Raw genomic sequence first — 23,930 nt, 5'->3', positions numbered from 1 at the left:
GTCTTCTAAAAAAAAATTTTTTTTTTTTAAGTAGGCTCTACACCCAACATGGGGCTTGAGCTCATGATCCCGAGATCAAGAGTCACATGCTCTTCCAACTGAGCTAGCCAGGCACCCCTCTTCTGATTTCTTATGCTATTCCAATACATCATGGATGTCAAATTTGATCTATTCACTCTCCAAATTTTGGGACCTCTGGATCAGAAAGATAGGCCATCAATGTTCACAGTATTTAAGTACTAGCTGTCAAACTCAAGGTCAAACTCAATTAAGAAGCTTCCATTAAGAAGTTCTTCCCTGGGGCACCTGGGTGGCTCAGTTGGTTAAGCAGCTGCCTTCAGCTCAGATCATGATCCCAGAGTCCTGGGATCGAGCCCCGCCGGGAGCCTGCTTCTCCCTCTGCCTCTGCCTGCCGCTCTGCCTACTTATGCTTTCTCTCTCTGTCAAATAAATAAATAAAATCTTTAAAAAAAAAAAAGTTCCTCCCTGAGCATATCAGTCCATTCTGATTCCTTTCCTCTTAAATTCCTAGGACAGTTAGTAAGCATTCATTGAGAACTTCATCAGACATTGGCTTTTTCATGCGTTTCTCCCTACTTTTCTAAAAAGACTTTAAATATATGAATGGCAGACATCATCTTATATTTCTTTATATTATAAGCAATATTTAAAACAGGACTATATACAAGATACCACTTTTATTTTTGTCAACCGTGGAAAAAATATTTTTTTGGAGAAAACTGGACTGATAGTTTTTTTCAAAAACAAAAGACTTTTTAAAGCTCCCTCCAAGGCTGCCAATGTTAAAAAAGGAAATCTTAGACTTCTGAAATCTAACCAGGAATAGTCCACTAATTTACAAAGAAGTTTGAGAAATCAGAATCTGATGGTTATTGTGCCCACAAAAATAAGTGAAATCCTGATTATTCAACCAAGAGATCGATAGTAATGTTCTACTACATATTTTCATGATCATGTAAAAATGATAACCTCAAACTCCAGGAAATAAAAAATGTTACTATCACATGTCAGTTTTGGTGGGGTGGTGTGTGTGTGTGTGTGTGTGCGCGCCGACTGTTAACCTCATGAAGATAATACAGCTGAATGCCATTTGGGGTGTAATGCTGTATTGTGTAGTAGAAGAAGACACTGCTCTGTCCCCTCAGCAAGCCAGTAAATTATGCCTAGCTGTACGTTCCATCCTTCATGACATATTTGGGATGTCTGAGATAAAGCAAACACCATTCCAGAACTGGGTATTCATTCTGTTATACTTAGTCAAAGTTGGATTTATTTTTAGTGTTTCATTAAAAATTACAAATGTTGGTACATTTGTAAATATGAAAATAACATAAAAGTACAAAAAAAATTAAACATGAAAGCCCCCTCTTTACTGCCCAGCAGTAACCAATGTTAATGGTTTCATGTCTATATTTCAAGAATTTAACCACACACATAAAAACATTCACATATACACACACATAGATTTTTATTTAACCAAAATGCAATTATACTGTACATACTGTTCCTGCCCTTTTTTTTTTTTTACTGGTGAGCTTATCTGTATGTGTAGATCTATACAGTTTTTTTTTCACATCTTAAATCTTCCTGCTTAGCTGTATCATAATTTATTTAAACCATTCCCTTACTTATATGGGCCTATTCCTTTTTCGTTTTTACCAACAACGCTGCAGTGAACCTTCATCAACAAATGTATTTGTGCATCTGCCAAAATACAGTCCAGAGGAGGGAAAATAACAGAATTTCTGGGTCAAGGGGAATCAGAAGTTTAAATTTGAACAGGTATTGTCAAATTGCTTTTCAAATAACTTAGCCAATTCATATAAGCATGCTGACAGCGTGTATTTGATCTACTTTCCTGCATTCTTGACAGAGCTGGATATTACCAAACCTTTAAACTTGCTTAGGTGAGAAATGAAAAATGCTATCTGGGGTTTTTTAACTTGCATTTCCTGATCACTAGTGAGATAAAGGCTCTTTCTGTATATTTTTAAAATCACATACTTTTCTTCATGTGTGAATATCTCTTCATATCCTTGGACAAGTTTTGTAAGTTTTGGGTTTCTTTCATATTAACTTTTAGGAGTCTTTATATAATATGGATGTATTTTGCAATATACAAGTTTTAATTATTTTATATTGTCAAATCTGTCCATTTTTACCATTTATGGCTTCTGGTTTTAACTCAGGAAGGTATTTCTTTGCCAGGAAATTATTCCCATATTTTCCTTTTTCAAAAAAAAAAAAATTTCTTTTAAAGAAATTTAACTTTTATGTTTAAACTACTTGGAACTTATTTTTGTCTGTAGCCTGAGATGGAGACTTAACCTTATAATTTGCCAAATACACAGCCTTCAAGTTAGGGCTTAAATGGAATCTGGCAAAGAGAAATCCGGTACACAAACTTTTATACCTCTTTTTTTTTTTTTTTTTAAGCAAAACCTACTACACAAACTCAAAACGTATTTTTACTGCCACGACAACACCCAAAGATATGTGTACTTACACAGAATTAAAGTGATTTAAAAGAAGAAAACATTTAATAAGATGCAGACTTCCTGACAGTTACACAGACTTACCCATTCCCCTTTAACCTCCACCAGGAAAGCAAAGGTTTGAAAGCAAGGCAAAATATGTTTAATGAAATGTTTTATTTTTACAGCACATCTAAACTCTATTCATCTAGTCAAGCTGGTGGTTAGCCAGTTTGAGGAAAAATATCATTGAAACAAGACTATGTTTCCAAAATACAGCAATATTTTCTCATTAAAGTACCGATCATCTAGAACACTTCCTTATTGTAACATTTGTAACACTTCCTGATCTCAAGAAGAGAGCGCTACTTTTCTGGACCTTGTGCTGCAACAAAATCCAGTTTCAAAAACTTTAAGCTCTTTTTTTTGTTTCAGTGTAAAGAAACAACTTTGTAATGAGGCCCTCTCTGATGTCACATTGTACTTTCGTAAGTTTTAGAGTCCCAGCATGGTATTTTTATATATTGTAACAATTCACAGGCTTTAAAAGCCGCGATATTTCAAAGATGAGGCAGTACGAGTAAAGCTGCTTCGGGCTATTAGAAAACACAGTGTGGGAAAGAGTTGGTGGTGAAGCAGACGCCTTGCAACACCGTCCCTGTGTACAGAGCGCTGTGCCCGCCCACAGAGAACCCAGCGGTTCTTTCTGTAAAGACTGAGTGAGGCTAGCACGCACGCCTTCACACACTGTTTGCTGAACGAAGGCTGGACTCTATTTGGACAGGGTGTGTTATTGTTACGGAGATTTTGACTTCTAAAGAATCTGATATTTGGCCTTGACTCCCTTATTTCAAGCCCATGATAATTTGAGATAAGACTGTCAGAAATAAAGGGGAGAAAGGCCGGAGATCTCTGAAGACCAAACACATTGTTCTTTCTATATATTTTGGCTCACTAAGGATCACAGCATCTCCACGCAGAGATCTGACGTAAACATGCAAGATGCACGCATGAGCAATAGTGCAATGATCTGTGCACAACCCTTTAACTTCAAAGACACCTACTTCCGGAACCACAGGCACGTTTGTCTCGCTCAGAGTTCTTTTACAATGCGGAACCATTCCCATCTTTGAACAAACAAAAAATGCCAACAGTAATGCAAAGTTTGACCACTTCTATGACTCTTAATTCTGAGGTTATTAACTAGATGGAAGAACTACTGTTTTCTTTCAGAAAATAATTTAGGTTAACCACATGGCTTTATTCTTTCTTAAAGTGGTTACTATAGTTTGAGTCTATTTAACTATTAGTATAGTTCAAGGAACTACAACAAAGCAAAATTCTGAACTCTTTTATCTGCTCATTTACAGAGTAAGAAGGCAGATTAACTGTATGTAATTCACACAATTCAAAGATCACACAGTTAAAGGGGAAAAAAAGATGCACTGACCCAAAGACACAAAAGTTATCATTGGCAATTGTGAAAGTGATGATAAAGCATTCTGCATTTAAAACTATTTCTTAAAGACTATTCATAGTATTTAAGCAATCTAAACTCTGAAATTACCAGACCTTTACAAAGTTAAAAACACACCAAGGCTGTGATAAGAACCCATTTTCTTTAACACCTCTATCTTAAAGTGCTGCTAGGATACATTTCTAAATATCATCTTTCATTCTAATAGGAAAGGAAGATTGAGCCCATACTTCAAAAACCCTGGATTTCACACTCGGCGACAATTTCACTCTGTCAAATAAAGTGCAAGAGGAGGACAGATGCTAATCATCGACAGAAAATTACACTTTGACTGGAGTCTTTCTTACCATGACTATGTCTCCGGGCTGGATCGTGATCTCATCGTGACTTCTGGATTCAAAGGGATACAGCGCTCGGTAATACACCACCTTTACATTCTCCTGTGCAGAAATTGTAAGTGGGCCTTTTTCTATTTACAAAGACAGTGGGAAGAAGGGAACAAAAATAAAGCATTACACGGAACACGTATGCATGACAACAAGCCAAACAAATGACCTCTCCCCTGCTGTTGACCTTAACATCTGAACTCTTCCCATCTATTCAAGGTATTTCTGAAGCACATACTTCGTGCCAAAGGAGAGCCAAACCTGGTGTCAGCAACTCAAATCCATCGGAGTTCACTGGCTGCCACTCCCCCAACAAAGACCATCCCAATGCTGATTGCAGCGAGGCTGTCTTAGGTCCTGGCTGAGGCTTCGGTAGCACACATCTGTAAAGCATCAGGACTTCTATCTCCCCTCCCCGCCAGGGTGCCGAGTTCAATGCAGCAGTTAGAATGTGACCCCCAATCTGAATCAGCCAAGAAAACTCCTTTGGCAGGAAGCAAAGAAGCACAACTTTCCACATTTTTGAAAGATTTGGAAATGCTGATATATTTGGCCGCTAAAGCAATCACATAAAACGTTAAGTGCTGACTTCACCAACAATGACTATTATTGATAATCCCCAGTGAAGTAAGCCTTCCTCCACATCTCCCAGGGGTGGGGGAAATGAGCCTAATGATAGACCTTATATGAAAATACTTTAGAGTTTAAGTAAAATTTTTTTTTAAAAATGCATGCAAACAGAAGACAGTCTGACTTCCGATTCACTTAATAGTACCTAATCACGGCCCTCTGAACTGTTTTACCCTAGAAATGTAGGTATTTAGCCACACATCTATTTTCTCTGAAAAGCAGTGAGGGGGAGGTATTATCTTCATGCAGTCTGGAACTGGATGAGGTGCCACATTTCCCACTGACCACAGGAAGAAGAAATCCTCATTCTATACTAGGAGGAAACATAGGAATTTAAACTAATGGCCTAAGATTGAGTACTGGTGAAATTATTATTCATATCAAAGGCAGCATTAAAACATAATTTTGCTTGCCAGACTTTCTCCCTGGACTGCAGGCATCTGGATGTGGGGCCCAACTCTGAACCCCACTCCCATCCCTGCCCACTATAAACAGGAAACAAGTAAACCCTATGGAATAGTGTGCTTCTTTCTTTCCTTTCTGTATACCAATAAAAAGCACACTGATAATCGAACAAATAAATCGATATAATTTGCCATACAAAGGAAAAGGCAATCCCTTTCTTCAGCTGAGTATTATCTGCAAAGCTGCACAGTACCATAGACCCACACAAGAATCTCAAAAATACATGCTAGGTTGCATCTGATACAAGAGATAATGTTTTCTAGCAATTTCAAAGGCTTTCATTTATCATGATTTAAAGAGGCAACTTACGATCGAAGGGCAAAAAACAGTCACAGTTTTCAAAAGGTCAAAAACACGCTTTCATGTAGCATCGGCTGAAGACAGATCAGTGTAGGCAAGGGTGCCCGAAACCGCTCAGTAATTCCCAGAGAAAAGAGCAAACTGGAGAAGCAACAGGTTCTTTCCAAATCTGGAATACAGGTTTCTGGATGGGGCTTGGTAAGGAAACTCATGCCATTTTTGTCTGCAAAGGCCCTGGATGCCAGTGTGAGAGGGACCAAAGGCTGGCTGGGTGGTGGAAGATTAAACTGGCATGTCAGGAGCCTAGAGAATGAACATCTGCACTGTCTGAAGCAAAGGACCCTGGCATTCACACCTAGCTCTATGAAAGGAGCCAAGACAGGGCCTGCCTTAGATATGGGTCTTCCTCAGGACGATCTGGCAGAGAAAACCTATTTGCTAGAATGACTTGTGGCCCCTACTACCTGTGGTGGACCAGGGTGCCTGGACAGCTGGCTTGGCTGGTTCCTGATGCTGATGGAAAAGCCGGCTCATCTTGTCTTGCGGGTCCAGTTTGCTTTTCTCCTCACTGTCCTTCTTCTTGACACTCTCCTCCCTTCTGAGTTTTTCTTCATCGTGGAGCTTCCTTGGCCGCTGATGCTCATCGTCCTGCTGCGCATGCTCAATCCACTGCTTGTCCCTCTCCTGAGCTCGTCTGTCAACAAAATGCTTGATTACAGCCAGGAAGCAACTCCAGTTTCATAATGCTGTGGGCTCTTTTCACAGAAAAGGCTCCAGCTAGCAAATGGGATGCTTCATGCAGAGAGGATACTGTCCCTCCGATGGAGCTATCGGAGTCAATAAGACAAAGGCTCTCAGGGCTCCAATTCTGAGGGAGATGATGAAAGCACAGGACTCAGAAAAATACAGGAAGAAGGTTCCTGATGTATTTTACCAGGTGTTTAGAAGACTAACAAAGAGACTTCTCGATGATAAAACTGGTATTTCACTGCAAAAAGCCGTAACACACACAGGCACGAACGAGACGAGAGCGCGTACCCCGACGAACACACATGTAGCTCCCCAAAACTGAAGGCGGAAGCAACAGATTCGTTTGAACCCTTTAGGTGGTGGCCATCCTGTTACTAAACTAAACTAAAATGCTCTGGGCATTTGCCTGAACCCGAAAACTTTGTGTTTGTCAAAGTAACTGACACGAAGGGACAAGTGCAATGAAATCTAGGCCCTGACATCTAAGACGACCGCAACCTGAAGCCCACAGGACAGGACCGGGGACGATTTTTCTCTCACTGTACGATCGTCTTCAAGATCAGAAAACAGTTTAGAGAAACTCACGTGCAAAAGTAAGCGATACGATGATAGTCATAACTAGTCCTCCCCCTACACGAACTCCATTACCCTTCACACCAGGGGAGTAGGTCCTATTAACGTCCCGATTTTTACGCGGGAGAAAAACGAGGCAGAGATATTAAAAGGCTTGTCCAAGGTCACACGGCCACACCTGCCTGGGGCTCAATCCCAGGCAGCCCAGTTCTAGGCTCCACACCCTGAACATGCTGTCCTGTGACATGGCCAACACACAGTCATCTCCTGGAATTAGGAAACTGCCAAAGGAATATAATATAAACAAAGAAAGCTTGTATTCGCCATTTAAAAAATATGCTATTTATTTCTACCCTGTATGCATGTGAAAATTTAATGCAGGAAAATTCTTAACTTAAATCTTTAATGTTTTACTTGCTTTTAAAACATCTTTTAAGCACAAAAAAGTTTTTTGGAAGGGGTCCCATACCTATGTTGTCATTTGTAACAACAACAAAAACACACAATAGAGTTTGCTTAATATTTGCTACTTAAAAAGTCTTCATGTATAGTGTATAACCATGTAATTTCTGAAATTAATTTTTGGGTACTACTTATATGAGTAAAGCAGGAAATTTACCTTTTTTGTATTATATTTTGTGTTGCCTTCTACTCCATAGAAATGTTAAAGCTCAGTACAGTATGCTGTGAATAATCAAAGCGTTTTATCAACTTTGAAGATAAGGAAAGGATGGAGTTAGGGTTAATCAGCACATCCAAGAAATGAATCCTTGAACCATACCCCAAGAAAACCATAAAACAGTCCTCTAAATTGGTTAGAGACCCTACCCACCTGTCCACTGGTAAACTGTGCAGGTCCACTTATACGGGGATATTTGACAGTACAGTCTCTGAATATACTTTCTCTCCCTTATGATTTTAACATTTTCTTTCTCTAGCTCACCTTATCATAAGAACACAGTATATAATACACATAACATCCAAAATATGTGTTAATTGGCTGTTTATGTTATCTATAGGCTTCTTTCCAGCCGAGAAGAGTAAGCTGTTAGCAGTTAAGTTTTGGGGGAGTCAAAAGCTATACTCAGATTTCCAACTGAGCAGGGGGGGTCTGTGCCCCTAACCCCCTTGTTGTTCAAGGGTCAACTGTACTACACATGCCCACAAACTGTGTACCCCTCTGGATAGTTTAACTGAGCTTAGCCCACTAAAGTCAATGATTTGCCTCAAGTTATGTTTCTTCATCTTTTTTTTTTTAATATGTTAGGTATTTTTTTAAAGATTTTATTTATTTGTGAGAGAAAGAGAGCACGAGCAGAGGGAACAGCAGGGCAGAGGGAGAAGCAGGCTCCCCACTGAGCAGGGAGCCCGATGTGGGGCTCGATCCCAGGACTCTGGGATCATGACTGAGCCGACGGCAGACGCTTAACCGACTGAGCCACCCAGGCGCCCCCTGTATCTTCATCTTTTTATTCTAATTTCAATAACCAATTTTTACAATTTATACTGCATCACTGAAATAGTCATTTTTGTTTCCTGGCGTCAAAAATTAATTGAACTTTAAAAAGCAAATATCCGGTAACAAAATCAGACACACCAAAAGTTAACAAATAAATTTCTACGACTCATGACAGAAAGTTACCAGTAAAAGTAACAAACCACAAACACAAATATTCAAACAAAGACGAACAAAAAAATGTGTCTGGATCCTAAGCAGCAGCAAATTTTCTCCTTTTGTACTCAACTTTAATTTGCAGTTGAAGAAAAGAGGAAAGAAGTCGGAGTGGCACGCTGTCAGTCCTACTGGAGAAAGCCTGTGTGGCGAGTGCTCAGGGGCTTTGATTTCAAACCAGCACTCCGGACAGCCACTGTTATTAAAAGGCTGTGAACTGGAAACGTATTTTGGTCATTGGCATGCAAATGAGCATACCAAGTGTCCTAATTTCCTTGTATAATTCCACTTATCTACATAGTAGTAGCTTGGGAGAGCTCTGGAAACTAACCAAAAACTTCAGGGGGTACTTATATATGCAAAGATTTATATACACACGTATTTGTGCTTGCACACACACACACACACACACACACACACACACAAAGACTGAAGGCTCTTTCTGATCAGTAGGTACTTGCAGAAGCCCCACAAAGAATAATAAATACTCAAAGTTCCTTCCAGATGGGTCCACGATCCACAGGAAAAGACTCACCTTTGGGCTTCTTCTTTTTGTTTTTCTAATTCTATGATCTTTCGCTCTTGTTCTTTCTGTTTCAGACGTTCAGCCTCTATGGACTTCTGTTTCTGGAGTTGCTGCTTATTATGTATTTCTCTTAGTTCCTATAAACGATCAGGAAACAGTTCACATAATGACACGAGGTGATAGGCATCAACACTGTTTATCAGCATGCAACATTTTCACAGTGAGGACATCTAGCCATTTAGGAGACTAATATCTCAGATTTGAAAAACGTTAACTTGGAAAACTGAAATCACGCTACATTTTGACATGACTATCTCCAAGAGCTGTTCCAGATTATATTTTAGTGAGTCATAAAACATTACACCATTTTCCATTACATGCTTTAGAAGGAACTTGCTAGTGATGGGTATTAGAGAAGCTACATTGTTCAAGACTCGGCAACAGTAACGGACTTAACCAGTTTTAAGGTATGATGATGATCATCAATAAAACCCTGAGGTACTTCCGATAATGAATCAACACCAGCCTCTACTGGCGTGGAAAATACACACACCTCTTCACACATACACCTCTTCACACACCGCCTCCATTAAAACCTCACCTTCTTATGCTATGCTGCCTTCGAACAAATGGACATCCCTCTGTTCCAAAACCTTGACTGCCCCCACCAAATCACACCCTTCCAGAGCATCTTCTCTTGCTAAATCCAAGTGTGAAGCTGTCGACTTCCCCAGACTAACCCATCAGTCAGGTTGAAAGTAAATGCGATAATATGACGGTCACCATGTTGGACCCAGCTTCCTCATTTGGTATCAGCCCTCAGGAAAAACAGGGATTTCCTTAGCAAACTACTGGAAAAAAAAAAATCATTTTATGATATTTAAAGTACTCAAGTCAGAAGTTTAAACACCCCAAAGTGTGAAGAATAAAGAAATGCCTGTTGAGGGAGAACCCATATAGGTTCCATAGAGGATCCCAATGGTCACTAATAGATTCAGTCACCGAGACTCCTCTTGCATGTGTCAACAATAAATCAGGTGAGTCAGTATCCAGTAGAGCCAAGGATGCATTTCATTTTTTTTTCCTTCTGTCTCTAAGGGTGCATTTCCAGTTAACTTCTTCATCTGGGTAACTCGGGCTAGTCCCCCGAGGTAGCAGCCCTGGGGTCTCTTTGGTAAGCTGCAAAAACTAAAGTAAGGTCTGCCCTGTCTTCTTCATCTTGTCCACTGCCTAAGTTCAAATGGGTAGGTTTCCTCCTGCCTTAAACTCCTACCTTTAGATTCATTCAGAGACAGAACAAAGGTAGAGCACTGTCTATAGAACATCAGTGTTAAAATGCACTTATTCCTAGAGAAAAGCCCTAAGGGTTAGACTAAGCTTCTTCTGCTGGCTGGACTGTTCTCAGGATAAAGTAAGAACACATGGACGAGTGTTTTATAAACCAGTAGTGACTTTGAGAGATCCTAAAAGGGATCAGTGAGATAGTGTTTGGAGATCAGGAGGTTAGGGGGAGATGGTACTGAGGCAGGTGCTGGGGGAAACAGCTGAAGGGAAGTAGGCACGGGGAAGGAAGGAAGGGACTTTGGAGGGGAACCAGCAGATGAGACTGGGAGTATCAAGGCAGGATGCGGCAGAAAAAAGCAACTCTGTAAGGTACACATTGGTGGACTATGCCCTATGGCAGATGCCCTGGGCATGTGGCTTGGATTTGATATTTTAGAGACAAATGGAAAAAAGGGGCCACTTCCTAGTGTTAGAGTAATCTGTACTACCGGCTCCAGTTAATCTCTCTATGTGAAAAGGAAAACCAGTGGGGTGATATTAAGTCAATCTCTAATGTCCTAAGAGAGGGACCCAAAAGTTGGCCCGCTCCATCATTAGCCCAATGGCTGAGACCCTTTAAAAGGAAGGGGGGGAAAGTGACTGAAACACTTTACTTTTTTTCTTATTTTAAAATTTCATCTTCAGTTGCATAAAATTCTTAGGTTCAGAAAGAATAATTTACGGCAATAGACAATATTCAAAAGTACTGAACCGGGAACAAAGAAACCTGGATTCTGATCTCGGGTCCCTGACATAGGCCAACAGCTGAATCAGAGTGGATGACCCTTGGGTTTTCTTTCAGCTTTAAGATCTGTTAAATTCTTCGACACTGTTGATCACATAAAAAAAAATTAGTCCTTGTTTATTTCAGTGTCTCTTATATTTAGGGTTTTATTCTTCTTATAGAAATAAACCAAAAAGGCATAACTAGTAAGCAAAATAACTGAGCTGAAATTAAATACAAAGAAGTAAGAAATGGCAGGGGTAGAGTAACATTTTAGTTTGATGTTTAGGAGCCTGATTATATATTAAAATAGAAAAGCTGTTACTGGGCGCCTGGGTGGCTCAGTTGGTTAAGCGACTGCCTTTGGCTCAGGTCATGATCCTGGAGTCCCGGGATCGAGTCCCGCATCGGGCTCCCTGCTCGGCAGGGAGTCTGCTTCTCCCTCTGACCCTCCCCCTCTCATGTGCTTTCTGTCTCTCTCATTCTCTCTGTCTCAAATAAATAAATAAAATCTAAAAAAAAAAAAAAAAAAAAGAAAAGCTGTTACTTTACCCAGGAAAAATGTATTTCTAGGCAGAGTGATATTCAAAATATTGAACAACAGGTACTGCAGAAGCATTGGCCAATTGGAATGAACGCTGCCCGTGATGTACCAAGGCACCTGTGAAAAACGGTTTTCCACTTTACCAAAGAATTACAATGCACATTTCCTTTCTCTACGGGGCTCTAGTGATTGAATGTTAACTTACAGATCATTAATTACCAGATACAAAGTCAAGACAGCAGTAAAGCTAGGAATGTTTTAGGCGGCACTATAAAATAAAAAGCAATAGGAAGTGAATATAACGAATCTACAGAAAGTAAATCATGTTATTAGTAAGACAGTTTTAAAACCAATTTTTAGATTTATCAAATATACAAGAAGGAAGATTATTTTGAAATTTTAAAAGCACATTTATTCTTGAGAATAGCCGCATGACACGCGAGGCTGAACCCACCCTTGAACTGTATAAATAAGCTGCAGCTTCAAGCATCTCCAAGGAACTGGAACTTGCAAGAGTCATAAAATCACAGATGTCAAATAAGGTAACAGAAGGCCCTGGCATCTCATGATCTAGATGTGAGGACTGCAAAGTTTTTCTATCGTTTCCTTCATCCAATTCAAATACTGCTGAGCACGCCACTCTAAGAAAATTAAGATGCTGCAAATAGGCAGGCAATCCAGGTCTTCCTCTCTTTCCTTGGACTTGGGAGCTTAAGGCAAGGCAGAAAATTCATGATTCCGAAACTTGATAACTTTTTTCTAAAAGCTGAACTTCTAGGAAGGCCATCTACAGAATGAAGGAATATTTCTGAGCATGACAAGGGCCTTGTGGGGCAGAGTCCCTTCATGTGGGGGACAGAGGGCTTTGTACTGCTCTGTCATTCCCTTTCAGCACTACTGTTTAAGAGGCTCGAGTGCAATCACAGTTATTTAAAAGTACCCTTTTAATTCCTTCAGGGAAAAATTTCTAAGGTGACAAATAAATCTGGTATAATTAAATTATTTATTTAGGAAATGACAGAACCACTGGGAGAAGTAGCTACAAAAAGCTTCATGACATGAATTGTATCACCTGAGGTCAACCTCATCAAAGTGACCCTGCATGTTCTATTAGGTCTTGTCACAGTTAGTTCTCTACTATAATGAAGATAAAAATAGAACAAATAAGAAATTACTGAGACCCGGGGCGCCTGGGTGGCTTAGTCGTTAAGCGTCTGCCTTCGGCTCGGGTCACGATCCCAGGGTCCTGGGATCGAGTCCCACATCGGGCTCCCTGCTCGGCGGGAAGCCTGCTTCTCCCTCTCCCACTCCCCCGCTTGTGTTCCTCTCTCGCTGTATCTCTCTCTGTCAAATAAATAAATAAAATCTTAAATTAAAAAAAATTACTGAGACCCCAAATTCATGATCTCACTCATGGCTCTTACTAAAATTATTTTTTCTATAATCAATAATCCTACTACAGTCACATATTTATTGGCTGGATATTCATCTAGCAATACGATATTGAGTACACAACCTTGTTGATTTTTCTTCTGTGAGTTCTATTCAAGGGTATGAGATGTTTTACACAGGTATAGTGCATGGTAATTTGATATTATCTCTTAATAGAGTATAATGCCTTTCTTAGTAAAGAAGAAATAATTAAACATGCATTGAAGAAGTTTGAGCTATGTGTTACAAATGCATAAGTAAAATAAAACTATAGAACGTGTAGTGTATGTAAATTAAAAGGTAAGATCTTTATCACCAATAGTATCTCTAGAATTCTAAGATGTAACAGTTTCTTCGCCAGGGTCTATGAATAAGCTTTGGCTCTGGGAACACTATGAGACAGCATGAAAACTGGACTACACAGGCATTTTTCTTGCAGAGAAGGCTCAGAGCTTTTACTGGATTCTGAAAGGGGTCTCTGATCAAACGCAGATTATGAACCACCTTGGGAGGATAACCGGCAAATAAAGACTCTACCATGGGGCGCCTGGGTGGCTCAGTTGGTTAAGCGACTGCCTTCGGCTCAGGTCGTGATCCTGGAGTTCCGGGATCGAGTCCCGCATCGGGCTCCCTGCTCAGCAGGGAGTCTCCTTCTCCCTCTGACCCTCCCCCCCTCTCGTGCTCTCTCTCAAATGAATAAATAAAAAAAAAAAAAAAAAAAAGACTCTACCATGTATTAGCAAAGATAAATGAAAATAAGCTTGCTTTTAACTTTCTTCCTTCAACTCGGGGGGAAAAAAATCACTTATTGCCCTTAAAGAATTAAGATATTTGTACCATAAAACATCTTTGGACATCCTATGGCATACAGCCAAAGTATTTCAAAAGCAATATGCTGGACAAATTGAATACTCCAGAAGATTCTTTGCCCTGAGAAACATGGCTCACTTTCAAATTTACTAATGACAGTTGTTTTATTGCTTGACTTAAAAACTGTGACTGTTTCTCCTTTATTTGGACTTAGAGACACTCAAAAATAGGTGTATTATGTGAAGCGGTACTACTGGAATACTGAGAAGTATCCAGCAGAACAATATGTATGTGATTCCTTTCCATAAACATTACTTTATGTACATGCTTGTGAAGAAACAAAAAAATTAACCAGCAATAGGGGCCTGGAAAAGCTAGTAGTTAATGGAAATTTATTGCTAATTTGATCATTAATTTTTTTGAAGGATTATTCTGCCTCTCGATTTTACCTCAGGCTGTCTCTTGGAAACATGAGACAAAACAAACACATCTACATTACTTGAAATTCATGAACTCAACATTGTAAATCAAAATAAAACTGTTTAGGACACATCTCTCATGTTTATAATAATCTTCAGACTATTAATATGAAATGGACCTAGGAAATTGATCTAGGTGTCAGCATCAAAAATCTCAAGGGTTTTATCTCAACCTAATACCTACAGGAAGTCAAAATCAGAAGTGTTTTTATATAAATAAGTGTCACTTTATTTCTCACCCAGGGATATTATGTAGCACACAATATCAGAATTTTTAAAAAAGCTTTTTGAGTTTTAAAATATCCCAAGTAAGTTGTTGTAAAACAGACTGAAAGCCATTAAAGAAAGCCAATCAACAAACCCAGTGAGGACAGGGAAACTTGTACCTGCCTGAAAAAATCTGAAAAGTATTTCAAAACACAGAAACTGTACCCAAGTCAAAGTAAACTGGTAGTCCATTCATCACAAAATTATAAAATGTATTCACTCTTGATGCATGAAAATGGGTGGAATACCAAAAAAAAAATATTGGTCAGTTTTTAAATTCTGAGAGGGGTATATTAATGTTTAAAAACATTATTTAAATATTATTCTAAATCTGAAGTCATTATTCAACCAAATAGGAATTCCAGTTCCCCATGGAACAATTGGTAGTCAATCTATCCTAAGTGCTACAGGAGAACCAGAGAGCAATGCGTTGGGGTGCGTGTGTGTATGTGTGTGTGTGAGAGAAGGGGTGAGGAGACAGGTGGACAGAAGAGGGGAGAAGAGCTAGAAAATCCTGCCCTCTCTGTAGGAAGAGCTAATTAAGAATCTTCACCCACGTCTCCCAAGAGGCTTTGGTATCTACCCTGCTGTTACAAAGAAGAGAAAATGGACTCCATTTTGTCCTGAAAATCTGAGTTTTCCCAAAATGTCTCAGCTTCATCTTATAAATCAATAACCCATTATTTTAAATACAAGTTTTCTAAAGGATAAAACGGTCAAAGGCTCTGGCTAAACATGAGAATAAAAAAAAGAAAGTGTTTTTTCAGAAGACTGAATTCTGCTTTCTTCCCTTTCCCAAATCACCTTTTGTTAAATTTTTTAAAGACCTCAAAAGAAAAACCCACACTATAAAAAAAGCCTCAACCAACCAACCAAGCCTATGCGTGCGGCGTAGAGTCTGGTATATACAACACCTGTTAATTATTTTGAGTCGTGGGCATGTTCTAATTATCTTTCTATATTCAAGGAATCTACATAAAGTTTCCACAATCACAAGTACATTGAATGAGAGAGTTTTATTACTTCTGTGCTGAACAGGTCTTTTCAAAAGGATCATACAGGTAAAAAGAAAATTTAATCATGAACAAAACCATGTAGCAAACCATGAAACAGCCAAACATTATTCTACTAATATGAGAAAGCAATGTTGTTATTTTATTTGAGTTTATACTGATTTCTCTTGCTGTCTCTGTATCTCCTCTTTCTGGGTCTTTTTCTTTCCTTCATTGTTTCCCTTCACATGCATTTTTTTTCCTGACTTCTCATTCTGTTCTGCAGTTCGTTCTCCAGCTCTTTTCTTTTTCTCCCTGGTTGCTAAACATTTTGCCTTTCACTGCCTTCATAATGAATGAGCCTGCCATGAAAGCAAGGGTCTGAAACCAAGAGCATAAAAGCCTCAGTTAAATCAAAAACCTTATTTACTATAACTGGCATTCTCATTTCAACATCAATTCAGTTATTAGGAGCAATTTTAAGACAGGTATCATATGGGCAGAATTTATATCTCTTAAGAGTCTCTTGTGTCTAATTTAAGAAGCCTGGATTTCCCAAGTATATTTAAAAAATACAATTCGTAATTCTGAATTAGTCCAAAATACTCAATTTTGCTAAGAAACAAAATACTGTCCATTTTTAGAATAGTACTACTGACCATAATACTGTCTCCCATATGATGGAAATATGCACGCAGAACCAAATCATGACTGAGTGTTGTCTTTCAAAATTTTGCAGCCAAGTGGCCAATTCAGTGACCTATTAAAATACTTGCTATAAAGACAAGACTAAGGTATACAGTACCTTATCCAGCTCATAGTTCAGGGCTTCCACCAGCACACACAATTTGTCAAGCAGAAAGATTCACCCATACTCCACGATTTATAGTAACTGATCACTGACTTTGACAAAGAAGGTTTAGCACTTCGTGGGAAACTCTATCTTAGACACTGAGCACTCATCTGCATGCGGGAAACTTAAGCACAGAGCTGGGGGTGGTCCATCACTCTTAGTCTGAGAAGGATGTGCATTGCCTGAGTAGGGCATGGAGACCTTTAGAAAGGAGTCTAAGAGGATGATGCAGCCCAGGAGAAGGCCAGGCCCTGCACCACTACCTCCTCATTGCCATGGACTGGAAGAAAGAAATGCCCTAATGTAAAGGTCATTCACATTAGGATTTGTCCAGCACACAGTGACTAGACGGCAACCAACAAGGACTCAGACTTTTCAACATGAAACACAACGTCTAGCCTCTCTGAGTGCTGGATTCTCTTATTTGGCACACACTTGAAGCCTTGAAAACTGTTGCTGTACATTATGTTGCTGCCCTATATCATAGTTAAGATATGAAAATATGGAATATTAGGCTGTCTGTACCAAAGAAAACTGGTACAGCGACTGTTAACATTGCCAAGGGGAAGTCAAGTGCTTCTATCTGAAAAGTCCCTATCGGTAATGTTATTTGACACTTGCTAAAACCATAATTTTATACCTACAGGTAAGGCATTGTACGTAAGAAAAACAAGATCAGAATGTCTCTATGTGCCTTTTAGGCACAGAGCTTCTTCAAAAAATGTTAAAGAGTTTTTGATTTTCATGTAAAATGAAGTAAAAAGAGAAATTCATAGAGAATAATGTTTAAATTGATGTTTCTAGAAAATGAGTATGAGAGGACTACTGATTTCTTAGTATGAGAAAATATTTGTTGCATACACAGTGCATTTTAAAAGCAGAAAACTATGGTAAACAAATCTGATCCACTGAATTAAAAGTACTTTAAGAAGTATTCATTGTCGCTAGCAATAATTACAAACAAAATCAATTATTCATGATTCAATCCCTGGTCAAATATTTCATTTGATCATCAGAAAGGTGAAATTTACTGCTCATATAAAAGGCAGCAGAAATACAAAGGCTGCCAATCAGGGGATTTCTAGCACAAGAGAGTCAATATCTCAGGGTGCTACCATTTCTACCCACCCCCCACCGCCAGCCCCTAGCCCTTTCCTATGGCCTTAAAAAAGCAAAGTATATTTGCTACATTGAGATTCCTCTGCTTCTTTTCTCAAGTAATTCTTGGTTTGGGGCGATAAATTAGAAAAAGGAAAATAGTTATATCTTGGGATTATTTTTCAAATATATAAATGTCACATCTGTTAGGTAAAGGTCTATAAAAATACATGGAAAAAGAGCCTTGTCTGAAAGGAAAGAATGAGCCTTCAATTTCTATGAGATCAGGCAGAAGACTCTAGAGACCTTACATTTCATATCCCTGAATCTGGAGCTGTTTAAAACACGACTGTAATTGTAAACATGCTTTATGTTTTCAATATGTTGCTATCTGTATGAAACATTTACCTGGTTAACCTGACTGCAAAAGTAATTTTTTTTTCCTCTTTAATTAATGACTTGAGAATTACCATCCTTGGTGAACAGGTCTTGGGGGAGGAAGCAGGAATGTAACTCTTCCTCAAGTGAAGAAAAAGGAGAGACTCCTAAAAGAAGAATGAATCTGAACTAGCCCCTTGGTAGAAAGGACTAAATCAGATTGTATGTTTGTTTTTTTTTTTTAAAGGGGAAAAATGATAAAACATACCTACTCTCTAAACTCTTCTATGTTCAAGAAACTAAATACATTTAAGACATCCTGGGGCGCATGGGGGGCTCAGTTGGTTGGGCAGTGGCCTTTGGCTCAGGTCATGATCCTGCGGTCCTGGGATCCAGCCCCACGTTGAGCTCCCTGCTCAGGAGGGGAGACTGCTTCTCCCTCTCCCTCTGACCCTTACCCTGCTTGTGTTCTCTCTCTCACTCACTCACTCTCTCTCTTTCAAATAAATAAATACAATCTTAAGGGAAAAAAAAAAGAACATCCTGATCACAGTCTTGTACCAACAGAATCTGGGTGAAAGCAGAATGCTAGGATTCCCTACCTGACCTTCTAAGTAAGGGACTAGACATGACTTTGAGTTTGCTTCAAAAGAAGCGAGTAACTTATTGCAAGTAGTTGCCTACCAAAGAAACATGGAAATTGATTTTTGTTAACTGGAATCCTCATTTGTGGAGCCAGCCACGGAATACAGGTTTAATGCCCTGATCGACTAATTTTAAAATTCTGCATGCCATAAGGTACTTCTCCAGTGTCACCATATTAGCCGATAATGAGTGAATTACACTTTCTCTAGGGGAACAATCTACACGAATATAAAAACTGCTAAGTCCTACTTTTTCTTCTATACTCTCCAGCTTGTTTCCTTCTGGGAGGGGGGTTTCGGATGTAGCGAGTTCACACCGTCAGGTAAGATATGTGAAATGACTGAACGATCGCCAAGGTTTCACTCCCAGCAAGGCAGAAGTAATTTTTGCATCATTAGTGTGAATGCTGTGAAGGCACTGCTATTATCAAGAGAGGCACCAAGGAAACCCCAGGGGTCGGAATGCTGGCTCTCCTGGTCTGTCTCATCATGCGAGAACGACAGTTACTGATGAATACGTGCTCTGAAGTCAGGGGGAAAATGCTTCCTATTTTCCAACATGACTACAACAAAGAAAAGGAGGCAGGACACACTCAAGACAAAATCTTAAATCTGCCTCTAGAGTTGTCTCGATCAAATTATAAATCTTTTGATGCTTCGATTCAACCGTTTCTGTTTTTGTTTCACCAGACAGGAGAGAAATACGAGAAATAATAATCATAAGGCAAAACAGTGTATTTGTTAAGGCCTCCAAATTGGTTGTTAAATAAAATAATAAAGCTATACTGGCTCATCATTTTGAACTCTCTACATTAAATTTAAAGTTAATAATGGAGAGCCAAAATAAAAATGAAGACAGCAATGTTCGTATTTAAAAATGAGTATACGTGGGGAAAGGAATAAAGTGGAAGGAACGGCTGACGTCAGCCTTTGTGTCGGCAGCTCTAAGTCAAGGCAGCTTCGGTCAATGACACACAGTAAGAGGGACTCACGTCACCTCGGCAGGGTGTTCTCTTCGGCAATGGCAACTGCATTCCAATGGGCCAAAACGCTCCATAAATAGGCTAGGCATTTGGGAAAAATCACCCACTGCAGTGTCATCCTCTAATACATGAGCTTTGCTTGGGGAGTCATATTGCAAGAAAAAGGAATCTTAAGATTAAGGCAGAAGTCTGGACTACTGCCTGGGTTCAGAAGAGACCCGAGTATTTAACCGTTTGTGCTCCAAGAGACTTTTAAAAAGCACTGTGATCATATTCTTTCTCCTGAAATAGTGACAAGTCACAGTGAGAGTTAATGTGACCATTTTTACTGTGTTTATTCTCGAGATAGACAGGCTCTACTTCCGGTACTTACGTATCTAATATAATCATGTATGTACAAGTGTGGAACGTACCTAGAGTACACACACACACACACACACACACATTCTGTGTAAGAATGAAAGCAAAGAAAAACACTAAGTTGGCTCAAATAATATGTCCCCTAGGAGCACTTGCTTGGCATTGTACAATTGAGACAACTTCATTACCTATTACTCTGGGGGGAAAAAAAGCAAAAATCCCTTAAACTCAGATGTCTGAACAAGCTGGTCCAGGATTTCAATTCAAAGGCCAACTAAATATCACAAATATGCTTTCTAATTTTTTCCTATTTTTACTAACAAAGGAGTTTTCCTTTTTCCAGTGCCAAAAGCAAAATTAGCCAGAGTTAAGTATAAAGGATTTTGAGATGGAAAACGAAACTGAGTATCTGAAAAAAAAGTGGGAAATTCATTTCTTATAAGAACATAATTGATTAAAAACTCCAATATCTACTTAAATCTAAAGTATATGTGCTCGGGTGCCTGGGTGGCTCAGTTGGTTAAGCGACTGCCTTCGGCTCAGGTCATGATCCTGGAGTCCCGGGATCGAGTCCCATATCGGGCTCCTTGCTCAGCAGGGGGTCTGCTTCTCCCTCTGACCCTCCCCCTCTCATGTGCTCTCTCTCTCTCTCATTCTCTCTCTCAAATAAATAAATAAAATCTTTAAAAAATAAAAATAAAAAAATAAAGTATATGTGCTCATTGTTGGTAGGACATTAAGTGCTTGCATTCGGGTTTTATTATAAGATAAGAGTTAATGGTCTTAAGATGATGAAGTTGTGAAGTTAAATCAAAGGCACCAAATCCAAAGAAGATTGTCATAACCACTTTCACATTCCTTAAAAGCTTTGGCATCTTCCTGAATTTTACCATGTAAATGTGACAAAACCATATACTACTTTTGCCACAGAGACAAAAGCAATTACTCCATTAAACAGTAACATTTTAAAATGTGAGGTAACAAAGATTTAGGACAATCTTGAAGGTAAGAAGTGGCAGAAAAATTCTTACTTTTAAAAAAGAGAAAACAATCCCTTTTTAGCAGTCTCCAAAGAACAAAAGATAGACTCTTTTGGAGCCTTGCTTTTGGACTTCAACTTGATGCAGTTATCAACAGACAAAAGGATGGAAACATAGAAAAATGTAATTCCGGTTAAAGACAGATGTCGTGTGGGGGCCACTCACTCAGCTTTAATTTACAAATGCCAAATTCATCTTTATATGTTAAAGAGAAAATTACAATTTGGATCGTATAATACTCATCTATAAGTATGAAGGTTTGCAGGAGGGCTGACAAACCAGCATCATAAATTTTTCTCCCTGGAATTAAGTATCAACTCATCTGGCCAGTTAGAAAAGTTAAAGGGTAGGACATATATGTAGGGACGCAGAGAATAGTTACCTTCAGCTGATTATTGAAAATATCAATCTCCTGTAGTTTTGATCTGGTTTCTTTCTCAACTTCATCCAGTTGGTCTCGTAGCTGCTGCCGAGCTAGCTCTTTTGCTTCTAAGGCTCTTTTGAGTGTAAGAAGTGAATCTCCTATTTTAGAAAAACATTGCAAGATAAGAAAAGCAAACTGGCAGTGAGGAAAATGGTTTTTAATGTTCTCATTTCACGGAGGGCAAGTCATGCCAGTAGAAGAGGAAAAGGGCGACTTTAAAAAGCAAACACCTACTGTGCAAACTGTTCTGCTGAACTTGTTTGAGTTGGTCATTGAGTATCTGTTTTTCTGGAATAAGTCTTCCGAGCATTTGCTGAGCCTCCTAGGAGAGAAGGAGGAAAACAACAATGAGCTGACAGGGAAAACTACCATGTCTACATTCCACATCCAGGCAGACGTAAGTCCGTTTACTTGTCCGTCAAAGACTCATCTAATCTCACCCCAAATCCTCTATGTAGAAACTGCATTTAATCACTTGTCAGGGCAACATTTGCTTTTTTGCCAAGCAATTAACTATTTGCCAAATGCTTTTCACTGAAATAAAGTTAAGACAGTTATAGCTCTCTTGAGATTTCTTAAATTTTTGTTGACTTACTGCCTATTTATAAGCTTTCAAAAATGTACTTTAAGTACAACTCAGCAGAGAAAACCGGAAGTATTGATCTCTCCCTTGCACTGGGATCAAACATAAATGCAGTTGATTCTATTGTTTGCAAACTGACTGAGTAATTTGAACAGGAACTACTCTACTCTGAACTTTGATACTTAATAAGGCAAATTAAGGTTTACCATACACCTGAAGATGGAAATAGAAATCAGGAAGAGATTTCTAGGGGCTCCTGGGTGGCTAAGTCATTAAGCCTTTGGCTCAGGTCACGATCCCAGGGTCTTGGGATCGAGCCCCACATCGGGCTCCCTGCTCAGCGGGAAGCCTGCTTCTCCCTCTCCCACTCCCCCGCCCCCTGGCTTGTGTTGCCTCTCTCACTGTCAAAAAATATATAAAATCTTTAAAAAAAAAAAAAAGAAGAAGAAGAAGAGACTTCTAACGATAGAATCTTAGCCGCCATATGTTTTTCCACCACTGAGGATGGACCTATAATTTTAATCAGGTACATAAAAGTCTTGAACCAACTATTTTTTACCTGATATAAGAAAAAAGCTAACCCACACTGTGAAAGGCTATTTGGAGTTTTCATGGATGACCTGTCAAGCACCGTATTTGCTTAAGTTCAGCTGAGAGTATCCTATATAGTTTCTACACATTTCAGTAAAATGACAGCCTTTCTGGGGCAGAATAACAAATACTTGATTTTCATTTTTATCTTGATTTTAAAAAATCTCATTAAGGGGGCACCTGTGATGAGCACTGGGTGTTGTATGTAAGTGATGAATCAATAAATTCTGCACCTGAAACTAATAGGCATTGTATGTTAACTAAGTGGAATTTAAATATAAACTTGAAAAAAATCTCTATGTATTGATTTTTGGTTTGAGAAAATAAAAATGCCTTAATTGAAAATTTTTATCAGAGGCTAAGAAGCAGTCCTTTTTGGAACAACCATCCTTAGATACAGACTGGCTTATATGCAATAAATCTTTGTGTGCCACAATTCTGAATAGGAGAGAGATATAGTTCAACAGAAAGGATCTGGAAGCATCGTCTCATATGAATAATCCACACCCGTTTCCCCAAATCTGGACAAAACAGAATATACAATTCAGATTGTTTCCCCAAAAAGGCCCAGCCAACTGAGCTTCTCCTATTCTCCTCCCTAAATTAAGGAAAGGCCTCTTATCCAATGCAAAAGTTTCTTTCCTGTACCAAGACAAACAATAACACATCAAGATAAAACCTAGCTCAGATCACTGAGACTACTTAACGTATATAAACATCACTTTTAAATGCCAACCTAAGTTTCTAAAATAAGTCATAAACCAACATGAAGGGCTACCTGACTCATCTGCACAGCAAGTATCTGCTAGTAACAGTAAGGAAAAGGAACCAATATCTCATAGCCTATGATGTACCCGGCCTTCTTCAAGCCATATATTATTTTTCACTTCACTACTTTTTCAGGAACCCTAATTTGTATTTTATTATCAATAAGTGAACATAATGTCAATCTTAAATAATAAAAAATGTGTTTGGTCACAGGGCATTCAGTGAGATAATAAATAAACACATGGCCTTCACTCCTAAATTTTCTAAGAGAATATTTTATGAAACTTCTCATAGTTAATGAAAGACATATAAAAAAGTTACCATATAGAAGAATATACTTTTAAAAGGTACATGCACTTTTTAA

The 23,930-nt window shown here is 38.9% G+C and overlaps 1 protein-coding gene across 1 annotated transcript in view; it reads right to left on the bottom strand.

Moving 5' to 3' along the window:
* Positions 1-23,930, bottom strand: part of ITSN1 (intersectin 1) — a 203,945-nt gene that overhangs the window by 62,772 nt on the left and 117,243 nt on the right. The window contains exons 15-19 of the mRNA XM_081819518.1: positions 21,859-21,946; positions 21,583-21,722; positions 9,284-9,411; positions 6,218-6,447; positions 4,320-4,441 (exon numbers count right to left, since the gene is read on the bottom strand). Coding sequence (XP_081675644.1) covers positions 4,320-4,441; positions 6,218-6,447; positions 9,284-9,411; positions 21,583-21,722; positions 21,859-21,946 — 708 coding nt within the window. The remainder of the gene's footprint in view (positions 1-4,319; positions 4,442-6,217; positions 6,448-9,283; positions 9,412-21,582; positions 21,723-21,858; positions 21,947-23,930) is intronic.

Source organism: Leptonychotes weddellii, chromosome 1, assembly GCF_054177405.1.
Source record: "Leptonychotes weddellii isolate Sample4059 chromosome 1, ASM5417740v2, whole genome shotgun sequence".
Lineage (NCBI taxonomy): Eukaryota > Metazoa > Chordata > Mammalia > Carnivora > Phocidae > Leptonychotes > Leptonychotes weddellii.
Note: the sequence above shows the minus strand (reverse complement) of the source record. Positions and strands in the feature narration are given on the sequence as shown.